This window comes from Rhincodon typus, chromosome 5 (genome assembly GCF_021869965.1).
Source record: "Rhincodon typus isolate 14 chromosome 5, sRhiTyp1.1, whole genome shotgun sequence".
In the NCBI taxonomy this organism is placed as follows: domain Eukaryota; kingdom Metazoa; phylum Chordata; class Chondrichthyes; order Orectolobiformes; family Rhincodontidae; genus Rhincodon; species Rhincodon typus.
In genome coordinates this window covers 90356794-90380101 of record NC_063336.1, presented here as the reverse complement: position 1 = coordinate 90380101, position 23308 = coordinate 90356794, and the positions used below count along the sequence as shown (strand labels likewise).

General features: G+C 39.8%; 1 protein-coding gene across 7 annotated transcripts in view; it reads right to left on the bottom strand.

Moving 5' to 3' along the window:
- Positions 1-4279: 4279 nt before the first annotated feature.
- mak (male germ cell-associated kinase) overlaps positions 4280-23308 on the bottom strand; it is a 51242-nt gene continuing 32213 nt past the window's right edge. For 4 of the 7 annotated variants that reach the window (XM_048597419.1, XM_048597418.1, XM_048597422.1 and 1 more), the window contains 5 exons: positions 22808-23007; positions 22572-22720; positions 21246-21380; positions 8549-8659; positions 4280-7095 (listed from right to left, as the gene is read on the bottom strand). In XM_048597419.1, the coding sequence (XP_048453376.1) occupies positions 6941-7095; positions 8549-8659; positions 21246-21380; positions 22572-22720; positions 22808-23007 (750 nt within the window). In that variant the 3' untranslated portion in view covers positions 4280-6940. Of the gene's footprint in view, positions 7096-8548; positions 8660-13019; positions 13046-21245; positions 21381-22571; positions 22721-22807; positions 23008-23308 lie in introns of those variants that run through there. The other 3 variants (XM_020513759.2, XR_007262154.1, XR_007262155.1) reach the window with 3 other exon arrangements.

Genomic DNA, 23308 nt, shown 5'->3' with positions numbered 1-23308 from the left:
CCCACCTGACACACTTAGAACATAAGAACTAGGAAGAGGAGTAGGCCATTTGATATGACTGATCTCATCTCTGCCTCAACTCCACTTTCCTGCCAGTCTCCTTAAGCCTTCAACCCATTTCTATTCAAAAATCAGTCTTATCGTTCCCTTCAATTTAGTCGATGCCCCAGCATTCACCACACTGGGAAAGCGAGTTCCAGATTCATGACCCTTTGAGAAAAGTAATTTCTCCTCATCTGTTTGAATCTGCTATCCCTTTCCCAATATCTATGACCTCTCATTCCAGATTGCCCCAGGAGGATACATCCTTTCTACATCTACTTTGTCAATCCCCTTTAGCATCTTATACACTTCAATTAGATCTCCTCTCATTCTTCTAAACTCCAGAGGATAGAAGCCTAAACCACTCAGTCTCTCTTCATAAGGCAAACCCCTAATGTCTGGAATCAACTTAGTGAACCTCTTCTGAACTGCCTCCAATTCAGCTACAGCCATCTGCAAGTAAGGGCACCAAAATTGTATACAAAACTCCAGAAGCAGCATTCTTAGTCCATTCCTTGTGATATTATTTCAGCATGTTTTTGTGACATAACTGATTTTTCTTCCTACGATCAGATCAGATGCATCACTTTACGGATCCTTACCTCCTTGCATCACTGAATTGCTGCCAAAGGTTCAATCTGCAAAAGCAGCAATACTAATACTTCATCGGCTGCTTGAAACATTCTAGAATGTTTATCTGCCCATTCCTTCATTTTTACCTGTGAAACTTTGAAATGCTCACGTGCTACCTTACCTGCTGTGGTAAGTCTTTCCAGAAACATGGAAATGTAATCCAACAGTGAGGATTTATCTTTATGGCTTCAGAACTTTTCCTGATCAATTTTACTGGACCTCATCTCATGGCCATAAATCAATGCAAATGGATTAAACACAGAATACTCATTGGGGAATCCCTGAGAGAAAATAGTAAGTCTAGGCATTTGTCTCAGTGCTGTGGGTATGAGACAGTATGCCTTAATCATGGTTTGAGTCTGATGTTCTCTCTCTAAAGCTTAATGATCTCCTGGAAAACTTAAAACAATATTAGAACCTTAATCTGATTTTATTTCAAATCAGTAGTCCATAATGAGTAAAAGACTGAGTTAATTTTTCCACAACTACCCTAGCTGTAATCATCCTTAAAAAGGAACCGCTCTCAAAATTGGGCATTTGTTACAATATACTGATGTTCTGCTTTCAAATTCAGTAATTGTCCCACACAATCTACAAATACTCAGCATGGATATCAAAGCGTTGGTTTAATTACACTAAGGTTTTCCTACTACCTCATGTATGAGGCATTTACACAATTGCACTATGTCCTAATGAAGTTTTGACCAGATAAAATACCATTTATCAATACTCAAGTTTTCTACATCCCTACATACCCTGCCGTAGGAACATCATGTACCACTCAATATCACCTTATATAATCCAGCTAGTACCATTATTCGATGAACAACTGTCCATTCTGCACCAGAAAGACAGAGGTGGTTTCTACTTGCTCTTCAGAATTCTTTTTAATTCTTCAGAACTCCTGCAGCCTCTACTTTAAACGTGAGCTGGCTGTGCTGACTTGTTAAACTCTGAATTTGCTTTTAGAGCTTCACTTAAAGAAGATATGCAAAATACTTTTAAATTCTCTTCATCCTGAGAGAGTTTTGGCTACCCTAACATTTCTTGTGGTCTTACTTTGACCTCGGATGGTGGACTTCAACTTCTATCAACCTGTTAAAATTACTTCACTTCAATGTAGGTTTGCCAAGGCTGTTTCCTTAAAATCTTTGTATATGAAACTTCACAGACTAACTCAATGCATTCAGTATTATGAATTTTGTGTCATAATCCCGAGAGACCTCCTCTGACAGCAAAGGATAAACTTTTTGCACTTTACCTGTCAACTTGCTCTGCATGGGCAATGTCCAGTGTTTCTTCAGTCAATTCTTTTGCCTCACTACTCATATTTTAGCATGGTCTGTTCAAGTTTAAGCATTTCCTTACTGGACTTTAGATTATGGAAAGGATTCTCGCCGTCAGAATTCTCCTTGGTTTCTAGGTTCTCTCAATACCATTACCAGTACTGAATCTCCCATTATCACCCTCCTGGGGGTTATTATTGATCAGAAACTAAAGTGGCCTAACCACATAAATACTGTGGCTACAAGACCAGGTCATAGGCTAGGAGTTCTGCAGCAAATAATTCACCTCCTAACTCCCCAAAGCCTGTTCAGCATCATCAAGACAGAAATGATGGAATGCTCCCCACTTGCCTGGATAAGTGCAGCTCCAACAGTCAAGAAGCTTAATACCATACAACAAAACAGCCCTCTTGATTGGCACATCCACAAACACTGACTCCTCTACCAACAACACAGTGGCAGCAGTGTGAACCATCTACAAAATACATCAGAAATTCACCAAGGCTTAGACAGCACTTCCCAAACCCACAAACGCTTCCATCCAGAAGGGCAACGGGTGTATGGGAACACTACAACCTGCAAGTTCCCTCCAAGCCACTCACCATCATGACTTGAAAATATATCGCTGTTCCTTCAGTGTCCCTGAGTCAAAATCCTGAAACTCCCTGACAGCATTTTGGGTCTACCTACAGCACATGTACAGCATCAGTTCAAGGTGGCAAGCGAAAAACTACCTTCTCAAAGGCAACTAGGGACAGACAATAAATGCTGGCCCTGTCATCAACACCAACTTCCCATTAAGTTCTTTGAATTTAGGAGTTAATTAAATTTTGATTGAAGGTAAAGTGAGGAAATAGATTAGAACTGATGTGCAGGTTGGTCAGTTTTAAACTCGGGGACACAACCTAAAAAATTTGAGCCAGCTCTTTCAGGAATGAAATCAGGAAACAAATGACTATTTATTGAGTGAGTTGTAGCCAAGAAATAAATATTTTAAAAAAGGTCAGAATGACCAAATATTTAAATCACTGTGCCTGACGAGCAATGAGAATAGAGACAGACTGAAAGGGGATAGCCCAACCAGGATGGGCTGCTCAGAAAGGCAGAAAGCTATAGCCTGAACTTCTTCAAAGACGTTCATACATAATCTAATCATTGAGGTGGATGAGTACCAAGCTGCTAAACTCTTGTTAATGAAGCCGGGCATCTGGAGGGCCTCACTGGCCACCTAACCATTTTAAACAAACATCACGAACTCAGTTCAGAATCATGTTGGATAACAGTCTAGTTTGTGAGGGAGGATCTCATGACAGCAAGATCTTTGCATATAAAGGCATTAATATCCAGAGTCAGAAGGCAGAAAAGTAATAGCACGTAAAATGTGAAAAGGACTAGTGGTCTCTTTTCTCTTTCTCCAGCCAGTCTGCAAGTGTGTCCAGCCTGTAATCTGCTTGGTCAAACCCTAGTCTTTAACATAAATGAAGCAGCTGTCAACTCCCAAAGAGACAACAGACCAACCATCAACACACTGAACTATCTCAAAAGAGAATGAGAACGATCACTAAACCTAGCTTAAAACCATGTAGGTCATCCATCTACGAGATCCATATATGATCAATGTTCTTTGGGATTTTGGTGTTCTGTACAGTAAATATGATTTTTATTTCTTTTAAAACTTCCAAAAAAAATCTGTCTTACTGTCACAGCATGGTTAAACAATCACTCACTGAAATAATAAGCAAACTCTTTAGAAACACTGGGGTGAAAACAGATAGGCAGCATTCTACTGTCTCACACTTGATCATACCTCCTAGATGAGAAGCATAACATTTAGAAAGCTTTAGAAAATGTCAGTTGATGCTAGATCAACTGTTAATTTTAAATCTGAGACTTCTAAGAGTTTTGCTGACCAAAGATATTGGGGATGTATAAGAAAGTGTGTATTAGGGTGCAGATCAGCCATGGTTTTATTGACTGAAGGAACATGCTCAAGAGGTTAAATGGTCTGCTCAGTTCATCTGTTCTAAGAAAAATCAAAGAAATCTGATTTTTCACAAATGTGGCCCCAAAATAATGCAGTCTAGATCATTTTCAAGTGACCAAGCTATCCAACTTAAAATCAGCAAATTCCCATTCACTTTTATACAACAAAGCAAGAAAACAGATTCAATTATATTTCTTGTGTGGAGATCATAGCTGGTCAGTGTTAACAGACAAATCATTTTTTTTTTCCTTTTTCAAATATAACTTCATAATCTCAACATGCAAGCAACTTACCCAACATACCCACAAACTCAAGAACGAGACAAACAAGTGGAGGATATAAAGATATAATTGAAAGAAGTGGTATTCATATTTCATACTGCCAATTCTAATAGATGCATAGGTCTGAGAAAAACACTAGAAATGAGCAGTTAAATCTAAATTTTAATGCTATACAACTGATATAAATCCAAGGAATAGTTGTGTTAAGAATAAAATCTTTGAAATTAACAGTACAGTATTATAGAAAATTTGACTGAATAATTTTTAAACTATTAAAGCTATAAAAATGCAAAATATTGAGCACAATTGAAACTCATTTAACATATGCAATTTCCTGCATTGCTTTAATACATTTTGATTTCACTATTTAGCATCTGATGAGTTGCACTACAGGTTAAAATGAGAATGAAGAGATTTATGTAACATAGATATAGCAGTATGTTTCAAAAACATCAAAACAGTGGAAGTATTTTGGGAAAAAAATCTGCAAAGAAAAAGGATACCCCACACATGGACAAACACAACTGGAATTTTGACTAAATTTATGCAATAAAATATCAAGAAAAATCCAGTCAAAACTCCAAAAAAAAATGATATGGAGACCATTCAATGTCACTTTCTCTGAACTCTGGAACTGATGTTACATTGCAGACCGGAAAACAGAAGCTCTAGCCCCAGGGGTGAGTGACCTTTCAATTTCATCTTTATCCAAATCCATGGAAAGGTCACTTGTTCCAGCAATATGCAGAGAAGATGCAAGTTTTGACTGGAGAATGGCAAGTAAATAAATTGTGACCAGCCACAAGAATATTGAAAGTGGTCACCTTTAAATCAACAGTAAACCCATTCAATGTGGTTCCAGGAAAGAAAATGGCAGCATTGTATATTGGAGGGTTTTAGAAATGCAACTAAAACCTCAACAGCGCACTTTATAAGTTAGCTGCTGGTAAAAGACAAGGAAAATACTCATGTACTGGCGATTTGGTTTGGTCTTTTAGTCGCACAGACTATGTAAATTTTAGTCCAGGCATTGTGTGTGCACATCACTTTTGCTTAACCCAAAAAAATGGAATTTCCTTTGATGATCATAAGTTTCTTAGATCACAGGGTACAAACTGATTTGGTATACAAGATGGTCCCAGATTTTCAGTACCAAAATGCACATTTAGGTCCATACTTGGCATATAAATTGACGCCATCCCCATTTTTTCACAAATAAATGCTTAGGGCCATTTACATATTAGGAGTCGGCCTGAACTTTCAGCTCTGAGATACATGTTTAGATTAAACATACCTCAAGTCAGGGCATTAGAGTAAGCAAGCAACACGGGCTATGTTGCCAAGATGACTTGCAGGAATTTAAGACATGCCCACACACACAAAGCAAACCGTGCATGGAGACCAACAAACAGAAATCCGTCCTCCTGCATCCCCAAACACTGATCATTCACAATTTACACTCCGTGTACAAGTCAATCCTTTGGGGAAGATGTCAGTGTATTGGTAGCCTCGCTGGTCTAGTTGCCAACTGGACCAGGTGAATGCTGTGTGGGCATGGATTCAAATCACTGATGAAGTTTAAAATTGGGGCCTAGTGGTGCAGTGGTAGCATCCTTACCTCTAGGCCAGGATGCCTGAATTCAAGTCGCACCTGCTCCAGAGGTTTGTAGCAACAACTCTGAAGATATTGCTTAGAAAATATCTGTAAAATCAACTTTTGATTTTTTTTCAAAGCTTTAAAAGTGGATATATATGCCGTAATCTACAGGTAATACATTTGGAAGTAAATTTCCACAATGTACTTTCAACATCACCTGAAAATTATTTGGCAAAGGAAGGTACAAAGATGGGAAGTGGTATAGAACACTTGTGTAATGTGCTTGTGCTATTTAATGACACGTACATATATGAGGTCAGAGGTTTCCATGCAATAGATTTGCTGTATCTCTTCTGCAACTAGAGAAAGACACCACTGGGTACAAAGGAAGGAAAATCAGCAGGCCAAGGGGAAACCTTTTTTATAACTAGTTAATCATACTGTAGAGGGAGACCTGGGAGCGAGTCTGTTCCCGTCAAAGAAAGTAGCAGATGATAAAAGACAAAAAGTGAAAAGTGAATAAAGTATTTTTTTGCTTACTTTTTAAAAGACTAGTCAATAACTTTGTTACAAATATGAGCATTCCTCACATTTGATAATAAATTCCAACCACATCCTCACCAAAATTAGAAAAATAAATGCCTTCTTGGTAGATTGCCACAGGCAAATTTCAATGACTCTCACTTTTAGTGTACCTGCATATCACAATCAGAGTATATTCCTCAAATACTAGTTTTCAAATGCAAAAAGATCTGCACGTGTCTACCTGCCCTTTAACAAAAATACTTAATACACTACATTTGTATTTATAAAAAAACCTGATAACTTGTTATACACATTACACAATATATACAGAAGTAGAAAAATGTTAAAAAAAATTAAATTACTATTAACTGGTAAATTTTCAGAAAGCTCTTGCAAAAATATCTTCTGAAGAAGTGTAAAAAACGTCAACTGTTAATGGAAGCAAATGTAACCAAATCACAAGCAAAATTTTGGGTGCTTGAAATACAGATTCATCTTTAAATGTGGCAATCTTCAGAGAAATTGTGATATTGACTGATATTAAGAAACCGACATCACTGAGTAGTTGTTGAAATGTTAAATACATCTATTTTTATCGATGTCCTCCATATTTGGAAGACCAGTCAATTCGTCCATGTATTGGATGGACTGCAGGCGGACGTGGAATTAACCCACTGATGCTTTTGCTTGATGAACTATATGGCTGACATCCCAACTGTGTTCGATTGGATTTCCAAGTTGCATAATCTGTGGATGAATATATAAATTAAAAAAAATTCTTCCACATAATTTTGCCATCATAGTTTCCAAACAATTAAAGAGCCTCCAATGCGATATGCAGAAAAATTACTATTAAACTTCTTGTATTTCTCACACTAAATCAGCATTTACCAGAATATTCAAAAAAAACTGCAACTCACTCACAACAGGAAAATAAACTAGAAATGCACTTTTAAAAAAAAGTAAGACTTTGTATGAGTCAGAATTTAAAATTGCACTCCTATTTAAGGACAGCAATGTCCTAGGTTCAACTCATGATCCAAGCTGAATTAGCAGATTTCCATCAAAGATCCATTAACAGCATCTTCTAAGCCCTAACTTCTACCATTTAGAAAGAAAAGGGCAGCAGATATGAGAAAAGCACCAGCTGCAAGTTCATCTACAAGTCACAAATCATCATTTAGAGCCATAATGCCATTCCCTCAGCGCTGCCATGTCAAAACTTGGAACTCCCTTCCCTAATTTTTAAAAATTCATTCACAGGATGAGGGCGTTGCTGGCTAGGCAGCATTTATTGCCCATCCCTAATTGCCCAGAAGGCAGATAAGAGTCAACCACATTGCTGTGGGTCTGAAGTCACTTGCAGACCAGACCAGGTAAGGATGGCAGTTTCCTTCCCTAAAAGACATTAGTGAACCAGATGAGTTTTTCTGACAATTGACAATGGATTCACGGCCATCATTAGATTCTTAATTGAATTCAAATTCCACCATCTGCCATGGCAGGATTCGAACCTGGGTCTGCAGAATGTTATCTGGGTCACTGGATTAACAGTCCAGTGATAATACCATTAGGCTATCACCTCCCCTAGACAGCACTGTGGGTGTATTGCCAAATAGACTTGCAATGGTCAAGGAAATAGTTTATTACTATCTCAGGGGCAGTGAGTGTTGACCAACAAATTCTGTCTTTAGCAGTACCATCCACATTTTGGGATTTTGGAAAGAATACATGTCACTGCATCCCTGGGTTAGGGATACAATGAAAGCATCCTACTACTTGCTATTCAGTGATCCTGCTGAAGACCTTTGTGGGCATCGTGCAACGGGTTTAGGCTTGGCTTTCTGAAACAAAACCAAAAATTGGTGAAGGAATTCATAAGGTCCTTTCTTCAGAGAAATTAGTTCTGTTTTCTCCCCACAGATGTTGCCAGATCTGCTGAGTTCCCCCCGTAATTTCTGTTTTTGTTTCAGATTTCCAGTGTCCACAGTTCATTGTTTAACTTCAGGCTCAGCTTTGATGTGCAGTAACGCGGTCTCAGGTGACACAAAGTCATTTGGGCAAAGTATAAAAGGAGGTACTAGCACCTGTGAAACATTATCCCAAACAGGAGAAGGGGAAGAAGTGTGTAGAACATTCTGTATGATTTTTTGTATGAAGTTTAATTGAAAAGGTGCACATAGTCCAGTTAAGCACTTACTAGAATCAGTTTCCACAACTGGTGCTAACTGCACTCTTTGACCAGCAGATCCAACCTCTTTTTTAAGAAATGATGTGTATCCTCCAGAGGCATCAGTACCAGTTGCATAAACTGAAAAACAAGAAAATCATTAATCTGACAAAAAATACATTTTTCTTGAACTTAAGCAGAAACAAGTATCCTAATTTATCACCATAATTTTTGGGTTTTTTAAAAATTGTAGTTTTCAGTGAAGTGTGCTTGCACTAAATTGAATGACATTGGTTTGGGATCATTGCTGCAATTAAATGCCTGATGTAAAGTCTACCCCATCTTAATTAATATATTATAAATACACAGACAGATGAGGGCGAATTGGCCTACAGCCAGCTGTTTGAAACAACAGCCAGGCTTGGTCCAAAAACACTTGCTTTTTATCTGCAGTCCTGCAAGTTCCTTAGCTTCATGTACTTTTACAACACTCTTAAAACGATCAACGAACATTCGAACAGGAGTAGGAGACGACAATTTTGTTCCTTGACCCCACTCCAACATTCAATAAGGGCGTATCTGATGTGTTTTAAATTTCACATTCCCATCTACCACAATAAATTTTGGTTCCCTTGCCTAACAAGAATCTCAAAAATATTTAATAACCTCACTTACATCACCTTCTGAGGCAAAAGTTTCATTGATACAATCTGGTTCTGATTTCAGATAGAGAAATCCAGATCCTAAACATTTCTCATCTTCCTTTGAAATCTTTTACCAGTGATTTAAAAAAAGCTTCCAGTCGATACTTCACTTGGTACAGGAGTTGCTGTTTCCCCTACCAAATCCTATCTTCTTGTAAACATCTGTCATTTTACATTCACTTCCACTCCTGCAGGAATAGTCTTACTTTTCCAACTTCACCCGATATCCAAACATCCCTGAAACCTGGCAGCTTTCTATGCCTAGAATTAAAAACCAAAGTAACTCATCTGCCTTTTAACTACCTTATCAACTTGTCCCACCATTTTTAAGAATGTATGTTAGATATCAAGTTCTCTCTGCACGTCCATTCTTTCAAAAGCATGAAAAATTTAGATTTGAATCATCTTTCCACGTTAGCCTTGACAAAGCACAACACTCCACACTTCACTGTATTGAATTAGACATGCCAGGCTCTGCCCATTTCACTAATCTGTATATGCCATTCTGAAGTCAACAAATTGTAAAATTCCTTGCTAAATCCATACAGATGTCTGCTACATTACCTTGAACAATCTTCTCTGCTACCCCAAAGAATTTAGTCAAGTTAAATGTACAATTTGATATTAAATGCAAGCAGTGAATACCATAGCAAAACTGAAATTTTAGTTAATTCACATAACAGATTAATTAATGTAAAAATGTATAAACATACATTGTACATCACACGATTAAAGCCCCACCTTGAAGTATCAATGATAATTTTTCCTACTTACCAAAATCAGTTATTTTTACGACTTATGAGAGACAGACAGTTATGGGTCTCTCAGTGCTGAGGGATTCTACTGTATGAAAAACAAACTAGATACACACTTACCATCTTCATTCACATTAGATATCAGTAAGTGTCCCAACATTTTGAATTTGAACCAGATTTCAAAAGAGTTGACAGTACACATCACATTCCAATAATGCATTGAAGTGCCTTTCAGATTTTCATCTGTTCACTTGCAGTAGATTACGGAATCCTATTATAAAACCATCTTCATAGTTGTATCATAGAATCCCTAGTGTGGAAACAGGCCCTTCAGCCCAACAAGTTCACACTGACCCTCAGAGCATCCCACCCAAACCCATCTCCCTCACCTACACATCCCTGAACACTATGGGCAATTTAGCATGGCCAATCCACCTAGCCTGCACATCTTTGGACTATGGGAGGAAACCAGAGTACCCGGAGGAAACCCACACAGATTAAGGCAGAATGTGCAAACTCCACACAGACAGTCGCCCTAGACAACCTTGTCTTGACCTTTCAAAAGCTTCCTTAGGCAATTGTCCTAAGGTCAGTGTGGAGGTACAACAAGCCTTGTTATAACCGGCATCTTACGATCAGGCATTCTTGATAAACTTGCCAAAAATTGTATACCTGAAATACCAGAGGTTTACTGCATTATTGCGATGTCTGAGTAGTCAATTGAGTGAGTGAGAAGGCACTCTATTGCTAAGTTTTATTAAAGGCAAAGTTGCATTACTATTTAAGTGATTTATGCAGTAAATGAAGTATAACAGTGATGTATATACCCCTCGCATTAAGTTTCTATTACTTTGTGTGTTGTTACATTGATAATGTGCATTTCTTGATCAACTGGCACACTCCTGGTTCCATAGGTGCTGGTTAATAAAAGGTTTGCTGTACTATATTCTGTGATATCCTTCTGTGGTGTAAACTATTCTAGGGTTGACAGTGAAACAGCACCCTAATGTTGCCTGCCTATACCACTTTTGAGCTGATCAGTGGAACCCTGATGAGGTTTCTTCCCTCTCAGGGAGTATTAATTACATCTATTCGGCATCTGTCTGGCACAGATAAAATTAGAAACTTAAGGACAATTACATGAACCATGAGATTCAGTAGAATTATATTCCTTTCGCTCCTAGGAAGATAATTGCTGTCACAGTTACAGGAAAACTTCTGATATTTATGTTTGGATTTAATTTGGATCCATAAAGCATAACCTCAGGCATTTTTCTATATTCACTCTTGGGATGTAGGCATCACTGGCTGGCCAGCGTTTATAGCCAGTCCCAAGTTGCCCTTGGGAAGGTGCTGGTGAGCTATCATCTTTATCTGCTACCATCCATGCTGTAGATCTACTTTGCCATCACTGAGGGAATTTCAGGACTTTGACCCAGTGAAATTGAATGAAGTGGGAAATATATTGAAGCCAGGATAGTGAGCAACTTGGAAGGGAACTTACAGGTGGAGTTGTTCCCATGTATCTGTTGCCATTTTTCCTCCAGACGGAAGTGGTTTCGGTTTTGCAAGGTGTTGTCTAAGGATCGGTGCTGAATTTCTGCAGTGTATCTTGTAGATAGCACACACTGCTGCTACTGAGCATCAGCGTTGGAGGGAGTGTATGTGGTGCCAGTCAAGTGGGCAGCTTTGTCTTGGGTGGTATCAAGCTTTGAGTATTATTGGAGTTGCACTCATCTAGGCAAGTGAGGAGTATTCCATCACACTCCTGACTGTGCTTTGCAGATAGTGGACAGGCTTTAGAGAGTCAGGAGGTGAGCTATTTGCTGCAGTATTCCTATGCTGTGACCTGCTCTTAGTGCCACAGTATGACATGGTGAGTTTAGTTGAGTTTCTGGTTAGTGGTAACCTTGTGAGGGATTTAGTGGTGGTAATGCCATGAATCGAAAGGCGATGGTTAGACTGTTTCTTATTGGAGATGGTCATTCCCTGGCATTGTCCGACACAAATGTTACTTGCCACTTTCAGTTCAAGTCTGGATATTGTCCAGGTCTTGTTGCATTTGGGTACGTGAATGGTGCTGAACATTGTACAATCATTAGAGAACATTCCCCCTTCTGACCTTATGATGGACGGAAGGACATTGATGAAGCAGCTGAAGATGGTTGGACCTAGGACACTACACTGAGGAACTCCTGCAGAATGTTCTGGAGCTGGGATGACTGACCTCCACCAACCATAACCATCTTCCAGTGTGCCAGGTATGCCTCCAACCAGCAGAGTTGTCCTCTTAATACCCATGATTCCAGTTTTGCTAGGGTTCGTTGATGCCACACTTGACTGAATGGAGCCTTGATGTCAAGGGCTATCACTCTCATCTCACCTCTGGAATTCAGCAGTTTTGCCCATGGCTGTAATGAGGTCAGGAGCCGAGTGGCCCTGGCAGAACCCAAACTGGGCGACACGGAGTAGGTTGCTGCATTTTTGAAAACACCTTCCATCACCTTACTGATGATTGAGAGAAGATTGATGGTTTGGTAATTGGTGGGGTTGGATTTGTTCTGCTTTTTGTGAACAGCACAAACCTGGTCAATTTTCCACATTGTCAGGTAGATGCCAGTGTTGTAGCTGTATTGGAACAGTTTGATGCAGGGTGTGACGGTTCTGGAGCACAAGTCTGCAGTACTATTCCCGGAATGTTGTCAGAGTCCACAACCTTTGAGTTAAAACCCAAACCTGAAAATGTGGGATTTTCTTCCTTAGCAGACATTATTGACTCAGTTGGGTTTTGAGGACAACTCCCAAATCCCTGACCTCTTTTAATGATGCCAGAATTTTTTATTCATGTTCTCTTCATTATAAATGTGGTTTCCTCGTTGTCCGTAATCTTGTCTTCAGAAAATCATGAGAGTTTCTGGATTAATAGGGGGCACAGTGGCTCAGTGGTTAGCACTGCAGTCTCACAGCACTAGGGTCTTGGGTTTGATTCCACCCTCGGGCAACTGTCTGTGTGGAGTTTGCTCATTCTCCCCATGTCGGCATGGGTTTCTTCTGGGTGCTCCGGTTTCCTTCCAAAATACAAAGATGTGCAGGTTAAGTGGATTAGCCATGCTCAAGTGCCCATAGTGTCCAGGGATTTGTGGGTTAGGTGAATTAGCCATGGAACTGCAAGGTTGCAGGGACAGGGTAGAGGGGTGAGTCTGGGTGAGATGGTCTTTGCATGAGCAGTGTGGATTCAATGGTCTAAATGGTCTGCTTCCACACTGTAGGGATTCTATGAATAGTCTAGTGATAATACCACTAGGTCAGTAATACCACTCGTCTCCCCTTGGGGTACATTGTGTTGTTTAAACTGGTGAATTTCTCGTTATTTCACACTAGTTTTCAAGACCAGTTTGAATTACTCAGGTCAAGCATGGTTAGAGGATGCGGAATAATTGAACTAACCCTAGAAAATAGGAAACGGGAGGAAGATGAAAATAGGATTAGAGATATCCCATGTTTGGCCTTGACAGTTATGTTGGCTGCTGACGACTTGTGGTGAATTACATTTTTGATGGTATGCATTATTATTTTTATTTATTGTATTGTTGTATACGTCATCGCTACTCGTTTGAATAATGTATGCATATATATTTTAACTTGCCTTTGATTAAAATGATCGTGGAATGGGCAAATTCGTTTGATCAGTTCTGCATTCTTTACATTCTTGGTTACTGCTTATTGATTATTGGCTTAAATAACGTGTAACATGGGTGAAAACATTGTGTGAATAATGATTCTGCTGTGGTCGAAGCTGTTGCCGCAGTCAGCATGATCGATCAAAATAACTGCTGCAGATCTGTAGAACAACAGAAGCTGAGCTGACAATGAACAGCTGTAGCAGGGCACATTGACAGTAGAAAAGCAGCATCTGAATGTTGTGGATCACACTGTCAAGAACAACAAAGAACAAAGAAAATTACAGCACAGGAACAGGCCCTTCAGCCCTTCAAGCCTGCGCCGATCCAGATCCTCTGTCTGAACCTGTTGCTTATTTTCCAAAGATCTGTATCCCTCTGCTCCCTGCCCATTCATGTCTCTGTCTAGATACATCTTAAATGACGCTATCGTGCCCGCCTCTATCACCTCCGCTGGCAATGCGTTCCAGGCACCCACCACCCTCTGCGTAAAGAACTTTCCACGCATATCTCCCTTAAACTTTTCCCCTCTCACCTTGAAATTGTGAGCCCTAGTAACTGAGTCACCCACTCTGGGAAAAAGCTTCTTGCTAACCACCCTGTCTATACCTCTCATGATTTTGTAGACCTCAATCAGGACCCCCTCAACCTCCATCTTTCTATTGTAAATAATCCCAATCTATTCAACCTGTCTTCATAGCTAGCGCCCTCCATACCAGGCAACATCCTGGTGAACCTCCTCTGCACCCTCTCCAAAGCATCCACATCCTTTTGGTAATGTGGCGACCAAAACTGTACACAGTATTCCAAATGTGGTCGAACCAAAGTCCTATACAGCTGCAACATGACCTGCCAACTCTTGTACTCAATACCCCGTCCGATGAATGAAAGCATGCTGTATGCCTTCTTGACCGCTCTATCGACCTGCGTTGCCACCTTCAGGGAACAATATACCTGAACACCCAGATCTCTCTGTGCATCAGTTTTCCCCAGGGCTTTTCCATTTACTGTATAGTTCGCTCTTGAATTGGATCTTCCAAAATGCATCACCTCGCATTTGCCTGGATTGAACTCCACCTAACTCTCCAATCTATCTATATTCTGCTGCATTCTCCGACAGTCCCCTTCACTATCCGCTACTCCACCAATCTTAGTGTCATCTGCAAACTTGCTGATCAGACCATCTATACCTTCCTCCAGATCATTTATGTATTTCACAAACAACAGTGGTCCCAACATGGATCCCTGTGGAACACTACTGGTCACAGTTCTCCATTTTGAGAAACTCCCTTCCACTACAACTCTGTGTCTCCTGTTGCCCGGCCAGTTCTCTATCCATCTAGCTAGTACACCCTGGACCCCATACGACTTCACTTTCTCCATCAGCCTACCATGGGGAACATTATCAAATGCCTTACTGAAGTCCATGTATATGACATCTACAGACCTTCCCTCATCTATCAACTTAGAATTCTTTGAGGAAGTGACAATCAAGTTGGTAAGACATGACCTTCCCTACACAAAATCATGCTAACTATCACTAATAAGCCCATTTTCTTCCAAATATAAATAGATCCTATCCCTCAGTATCTTCTCCAGCAGCTTCCCCAACACCGACGTCAGGCTCGCTGGTCTATAATTACCTGGATTATCCTTGCTACGATTCTTAAACAAGGGGACAACATTAGCAATTCTCCAGTCCTCCGGGACCTCACCCATGCTCAAGGATGCTGCAAAGATATCTGTTAAGGCCCCAGCTATTTCCTCTCTGGCTTCCCTCAGTAACCTGGGATAGATCCCATCCGGACCTGGGGATTTATCCACCCTAATGCCTTTTAGAATACCCAACACTTCCCCCTCCTTATGCCGACTTGACCTAGAGTAATCAAACATCTATCCCTAACCTCAACATCCGTCATGTCCCTCTCCTCGGTGAATACCAACGCAAAGTACTCATTAAGAATCTCACTCATTTTCTCTGACTCCTCGCATAACTTCCCTCTGTCCTTGAGTGGGCCAACTCTCTCTCTAGTTACCCTCTTGCTCCTTACGTACGAATAAAAGGTTTTGGGATTTTCCTTAACCCTGTTTGCTAAAGATATTTCATGACCCCTTTTAGCCCTCTCAATTACTCGTTTCAGATTGGTCCTACTTTCCTGATATTCTTCCAAAGCTTTGTCTGTTTTCAGTCGCCTAGACCTTATGTATGCTTCCTTTTTCCTCTTTGCTAGTCTTACAATTTCACCTGTCATCCATGGTTCCCTAATCTTGCCCTTTCTATCCCTCATTTTCACAGGGACATGTCTGTCCTGCACTCTAAATCAACCTCTCTTTAAAAGCCTCCCACATATCAAATGTGGATTTACCTTCAAACAGCTGCTCCCAATCCACATTCCCCAGCTCCTGCCGCATTTTGCTATAGTTGGCCTTCCCCCAGTTTAGCACTCTTCCTTTAGGACCACTCTCGTCTTTGTCCATGACTATTCTAAAACTTACAGAATTGTGATCAGTATTCCCAAAGTAATCCCCTACTGAAACTTCAACCACCTGGCCGGGCTCATTCCCCAACACCAGGTCCAGTATGGCCCCTTCCTGAGTTGGACTATTTACATACTGCTCTATAAAACCATCCTGGATGCTCCTTACAAATTCTGCTCCATCTAAACCCCTAACACTAAGTGAATCCCAGTCAATGTTGGGAAAATTAAAATCTCCCATCACCACCACCCTGTTGCTCCTACATCTTTCCATAATCTGTCTACATATTTGTACCTTTATCTCAGGCTCGCTGTTGGGAGGCTTGTAGTACAGCCCCAACATTGTTACCGCACCCTTCCTACTTCTGAGCTCTGCCCATCTTGTCTCACTGCTTGAGCCCTCCATAGTGCCTTCCTTCAGCACAGCTATGGTATCCTCTTTGACCAGTAACGCAACTCCTCCAACCCTTTTACCTCCCTCTCTATTCTGCCTGAAGCAGCTATATCCTGGGATATTTAGTTGCCAATCTTGCCCTTCCCTCAACCAAGTCTCAGTAATAGCATAACATCATACTCCCGGTACCAATCCAAGCCCTAAGTTCATCTGCCTTACCTACTACACTTCTCGCATTAAAACAAATGCACCTCAGACCACCTGTCCCTTTGCGTTCATCATCTGCTCTCTGCCTACTCTTCCCCTTAGTCACACTGACTTCATTATCTAGTTCCTTACTGTCCACTAACCTCCTCATTTGGTTCCCATTCCCCTGCCACATTAGTTTAAATCCTCCCCAGCGTTGGATCTACCATACCTTTGGAAAGAAAATATATTTGAAGATGTCTAGATTTGTCACATGAAAATTAGGAGCTGTAGTTTTTTTATTGGAAAGCTGACTGATCCAACAGTGGAGCTACTCGTCAAGATTGGGAAATTCAGATTGAATTTGTAGAAAATGAGGTGAAAACATTTTGCCAATTTACATTATGAAGTTTACGGACCAAGAGGTAGTTACTTTGTAGTTTATTTTGAAGAAACGTTTTGAACATTAAGATTTGGAATTTGGGCAGCTGCCAAGTATTTTGCAGAAGTTGGGGAAAATGTCTACTGTAAACAATTCTCAAGCAGTAGAAAATGTTTGAAAGCAACTTCTTGGCTCTTAAAATTTAACTTTAATTGATTGGAAAATTACTTGGATTCCCACACGCAAAAAGAAACTATTTTCTGATGAAAGTGGTGACAGAGATTATAGTAGTCTAGACTCTTAAACTATGAGCTGGAAATCAAAAACTAGGTGCAGGTGAATCAGAGATAGTAGGAACTGCAGATGCTAGAGAATCTGAGATAACAAGGTGTAGAGCTGGATGAACACAGCAGGCCAAGCAGCATCAGAGGAGCAGGAAAGCTGACGTTTCAGGTCTAGACCCTTTTTCAGAAAAGGTGAATCATACAGTTTACTGGATCTGTGTGATGACTTCCAGTCTCTGCTCAAACTAAAATACTCTTGCATTTTAACTTGCATTTAGATGAGTTTTCAAAATTTACATTACTGAAATTTTCTTGCGTGTTTAGCGCAGTTGACTGGCGGTTGGTTTACGTTGTAAGTAAAGCCGACAGTGCAGGTTCAATTCTCACGCTGGCTGAGAAAATTCCCTCCTCCTCACCCTTTCCCCTTGCCTCAGGCTGACGTCAATTTGAGGGATCAGTTCTGTGTTCCTCTGGAACCGTGATGATTTTATGACTGGTTTGTTGAGCAAAAAATTTCCGCATCTCAGCCTGGTGAAATGTGATTCTGCCATTTCAGTATCGAAGGTTGAAGCTGAGCTTGGACAATCTAATCTCAGTCATCACTAATGGTATGTTGTTGTGATTGTTCAAAATGCTGGCCTCCTAGCTCGAAAAGTGTCGGAATGAGATTAGAAACATAGCATTCACTGACCTCCTTTCTCTTGCTAACTTATTAAGTTCACCTTTGCACACAGATAGCAGTAGCTGCTTAATTAAAAGAAACAATGTAAACTGCTTTAACTATGGGTAATTTTATCTCATGCTAAGAATATCCAATCCAATATAAGATGGAAAGTAGGTGTTATTGAGAGGCCAATCATCTCAATCCCAGGATTTTGTCCTGGCCAACTCTTGCAGCAGTGCCCTTGCCCAACTATGTTCAACTACTTCACTGATTCTGGTATACGTTACATATGCTTTGTGATTCTTTTTCTATATGTAAACTGATTAGGTATTGTCCACTGAATACATTGCAGCCACTCTCGGAGGGTCTTGCAGTATCATTTTCCAAACCCACAATATGCAAGCTTCTCAAGTTTGTAGTGATGTCCAACAAATTTGAGAAATTGCTATGCTGCTTAGCTGTGGAATTGTTGGAAAAATCTGAAGTAATTTGGTGATTTCAGCCATTTCAATTTATTGTTTTAATTCATGGAAGATCCATTCTGATTTGACATCAGGAATTCAAAAACTATTCAAACTGGTCTGGAATACATACCAGAATTCTACACTGCAGTAAAAGAGAAATGTGATCAATCATTTCATTATTTCATGTTTATTTAAAATTTAAAGCACATTTACCTGGACTGTTGATATCTATATGTTTTTTATTTCAGTTAATTTGGTGCAACATAGCTATATTGTGTGCTTTCTGTTGAACAATGGCAAGGCTAAGGAGTGAGAAGGCTGTGGCAAGAAAGGAAATTCAAATCAAACATACGTACATATTTTTACTTTTGTGGTTTTTTTTGTGGGACCTGTTTATGCACAAACTGGCTGGAGTACTTTCTGTAGTACAAAGTGGCTACGTTTTGAAAGGTGCTATATTGATACAATTTCTTTATTAGGGTGTGGGATTATATCTCATTGCATCTGGCTATGGGAAGGAAAACGTGGCGGCAGGGTATATGAGGTGTCATATCTGATGGGAATGGTGTTTACCAAGGAAGAAATTGAGTAAGGTGGCTTTTAAGATATCTGCAGCCATTGGGTTTGTTGGACCAGGAAATGCAGGCAGCTGAATAGAGGAGCAATTTAGAGGATGAAGTGTGGAACATCTTCTGTATGAAAGGTGAAATTTTACTCTGCTCGGGACTTGAGGACATTGACATTTCTCAGTAGAGTGCAGCACTGGTTGAATGATGGCCGGGGCGGGGTGGTGGGTGGGGGGCTGCTGCTGGTGGTAGGAGTAGAAATTTGACCTGTGGGTTATGAAAGGATGGGTACACCATGTTGAATGAAGGAGTTGCTTGTTGCAATGTGTGTATTAATTTGGCTGTTTTTACTAGAAACAGATTTGTTAGCTTTTATCGTGAATTTATCGCATAATAGCATGCAACATATTTAAAGTACAAGTCAAAATTAGAACCATGTGACACATTTGCTTTCTAATGTAGTCCAGATAGTGCTTCTCAAAACAGTTTGACACTGAACACCATCTTCAACTAATTTTCCACCTCCACTTCACAAATTTCTAAATGTCTTTAACTTTGTTGGTGCAAGATGGTGCACAGTGGGTCGACTGCCTGTGGCGACTCACAATGATAAAATGATTTATGGTATTTTATGGTATTTATTATAAAATGATTTTGGTATTTTGCTAATTGAGATAGTTGATATAATTTTAAATTGCATATCTATAGAACGTAGTATAGTACAACATAGGAACGGGCCCTTCAGCCCTTATTGCTGTGCCAAACATGATGCCAAATTAAACTAATCTCTTCTGCCTGACCTTGATCTATAGCCTTCCATTCCTTGCATATTCATACGCTTAGCTAAAATTCCCTTAAACGCTCCTATCGTATCTGCCTCGATCACCACCCTGGTAGCGCATTCCAGACTCCTATCTTTCTGTGTAAAAAACGTGCCCCTCACATCTCCTTTGAACTTACCCCCCCTCTCACCTTAAATGCATGCCCTTTAGTATTAGACTTTTCAACTCTTGGGGAAAAAATGATTCTGACTGTCAACCTTAGCTACACATCTCAATTTTATAGATTTCTATTAAGTCTCCCCTCAGCCTCAGCTGCTCCAGATAAAACAACCCGAGTTTTTCTAGCCTCTCCTTGTAGCTCATACACTCTAATCCAGGCAGAATCCTGGTAAACCTCTTCTGCATCCTCTCCACACCTCCACATCCTTCCTGTAATGTGGCAACCAGAATTGAATGCAATACTCTAAATGCGGCCTAACCGAAGTCTTATAAAACTGCAACATGACATCCTGGCTCTTTCACTCAGTTCCCCAAACAATAAAGGAAAGCATGCCATATGCCTTCTTTGCCACCCGATCTAATTGCATGGCCATTGAACCCCAAGAATCCCCCTGTACACCAATGCTGTTCAGGGTCCTGCCATTAACTGCATATTTTTCCTTAATGTTTGATCTCCCAAAGTGCAACACCTCACCGCATTAAACTCCATCTGCCATTTCTCCGCCCATATCTGCAACTCATCTATATCTTGCTGTATCCTTTCACAACCTTCTATACTATCCACAACTCCACCGATCTTTCTATCGCCTGCAAACTTTACTAACCCAACCATCTACATTTTCATCCCAGTCACTTATATAGATCATAAACAGCAGAGATCCCAGTACAGATCCCTGAGGAAAACCACTAGTCATGGACCTCCAGCCAGGCAAGCACCTTTTCACCATTACCCTCTGCCTTCTACGAGCAAGCCAATTCTGAATCCAAGGGCCAAGTCACATTGGATATTAATCTTCTGGATGAGCCTACCATGAGGGATCTTGTTGAAAGGAATGTTAGCTTATACAGGGAAAATTTGAGAAACGCGGTTACTTCAGTTTCAGCTACTGAAAAGATTAAGTAGTCCCAACATAAGTGAATCCCAACCAATATTACAAGCAAGACACTGATCATCTCATCACGAAACGAAAATGCTGCCAGTGATTGAGTACCACAAAAAGTTTCAGTAACAGAGTCCAAAATTTATTGGGATCTTCAGATGCATGCAACTTTAGGAAGTCTACTTATCAACAGCAGTATGAATATTGTGCCTTGTATACTGTACTCAATCAATAATAATAATTTCCTTGAAAATAATATACATGATCAAACATAATGCAACAATGATACCTGCATTGCTGACAGGAAGAGCTCCTCCAACCACTCCTAAAGGTTTACTGGAAAGATTAGAATTGGCCCAGGGACTGCGAGTATTGAAATCTTTACCTGCATTGGCAAGTGGGGTGCTCTTGGCATTTATTCCTGCTGGATCAAAAAGACTTCAATTATTAAAATTGCAGTATCCACTTTCATTGATTGTCTACCAGTTTCAAGAATGTAAAAATAAAAGACAAAAGGTGAAATACTTTTTATTTTAACATTATGTGATTTTTTTTTAAAAGCCTTCAACTCAGCCAGTTATTGTAACTTTAACAAAAGTTGTATTTCATCCAATCTGTATTTCTCCCTCTCAACAATACCTTTATTAGTCCCTACAAAACGTCCACCATTATTGTCTGTTTATCAAGAATAAGTAACACTTCAATGAGTTTGTAATGACTGAAGTCCATCTGCACGTATATTATAAATCTACCACAATGAACAGTTTTGCTTTGGTCACCCATTATAGATTAGTACCCCTGTCTATCACCTGGCCAAGAAAAAATTTAGAACATGAAATATCTTCATCCTTACGCTGTATGATAGATTGTCTAGTCTTTTACACAATTAACAATGGATAACACAAAATCAGAATCCCATCTTTAGCTAACAGCAGTGAATTCTGTATTCCCAATTTGTTGCCAGTTCCAACAACAACATTTCTGCAGACTTCATGCTACACTTTAATCATGCAGGTTCATTTAAACATCACTTTTTTTTTGAGATAACAAGGTGTAGAGCAGGATGAACACAGCAGGCCAAGCAGCATCACAGGAGCAGGAAGGCTGACGTTTTGGAAACATCAGCCTTCCTGCTCCTCTGATGTGCTTGGCCTGGCTGTGTTCATCCAACTCTACACCTTGTTATCTCAGATTCTCCAGCATCTGCAGTTCCTACTATCTCTGAAACAACTTTTTTTTTGGTTTGGTTACCCAGCCTCATAACATAGGGCTGGTACCAGTGAAATAAAAAGGATTACCAGAAAGATAAATCAGAAAATAGCAACTAAATGATGCAAAACATGGGATTTAAGCCCAAAGAGAGGATGGAAATAAAAAGGAGTGTGTGATAATTCTGAACTAGAAGATTAATAGCATACAGAAGCAAAAGTGGTATGGATAACGTGACACAAACAGATAACTCACTCTGCTAGCTTTTAATATTGTAATCGTTGCTAATGTAAGTATGTGCAAGTTAAATCTGCTTGATTTTACTTCAAATTTGAAGCTCACACTCTTTTGACCTTCTAGCTAAATGCTCTTTGTGTAATTTAATCAACTTTTTTTTGTTACGAACCTGGTAGATACCTGGATTGTTTCAGATAGTGATACTTGGCTGAAGAAGCTCTAGATGCAGTTGTATCTGGTTGAGGCATTATAATGGCTGTAGGCATATTGTTGCTGTTTGATTTATTATTTGAAGAGAAATCTAAAAGGTTTCCCATTCTGTAACAGATATATATTAAATTATTTAAAAATTCACAGAGAAAAAGTTGAAAATGACACACTTAGTTATAATAATGGCCTTCTTACTTAAACTGTGATTCTTGACTTTGTTTTTTTTTATCATTTAAATGTGCATTTTTAGTTGGAGAGCTAAATGTTAAATCCCCTGAATCACTCCGGTTGTTGAAATCTTTCAAAACCACATTACTCCATCGTCGTGCATTGCCTTTTGGCTGTGTGCTGCTGCTGCTGCTGCTGCATACATTTTCCTCTGTCCTGTTCACTTTCTGTAATCAGAGAAGAAAAATTGCACCAGGATTTAAAACAAATGCTGGAAGTTAAATTATAACAAACAATACTTTTGACTGAAGTCTTGAAAACAACTGATAATGATACAGAACTACTGACACAGCAACACTGCCCAAGGATCTTCAGAGGTATGGTCAGACAAAATAACAATGTACAGTGACACACAGATGAAACTAGCAAACAAGAGACTGAAAGCCTGGACAGGAGGCATAGAGTTTTTACTGCATGGAAAGAGGTCCTTTGTGTCCTTGACAGTCATCAAGCATCCAACAATTCGAA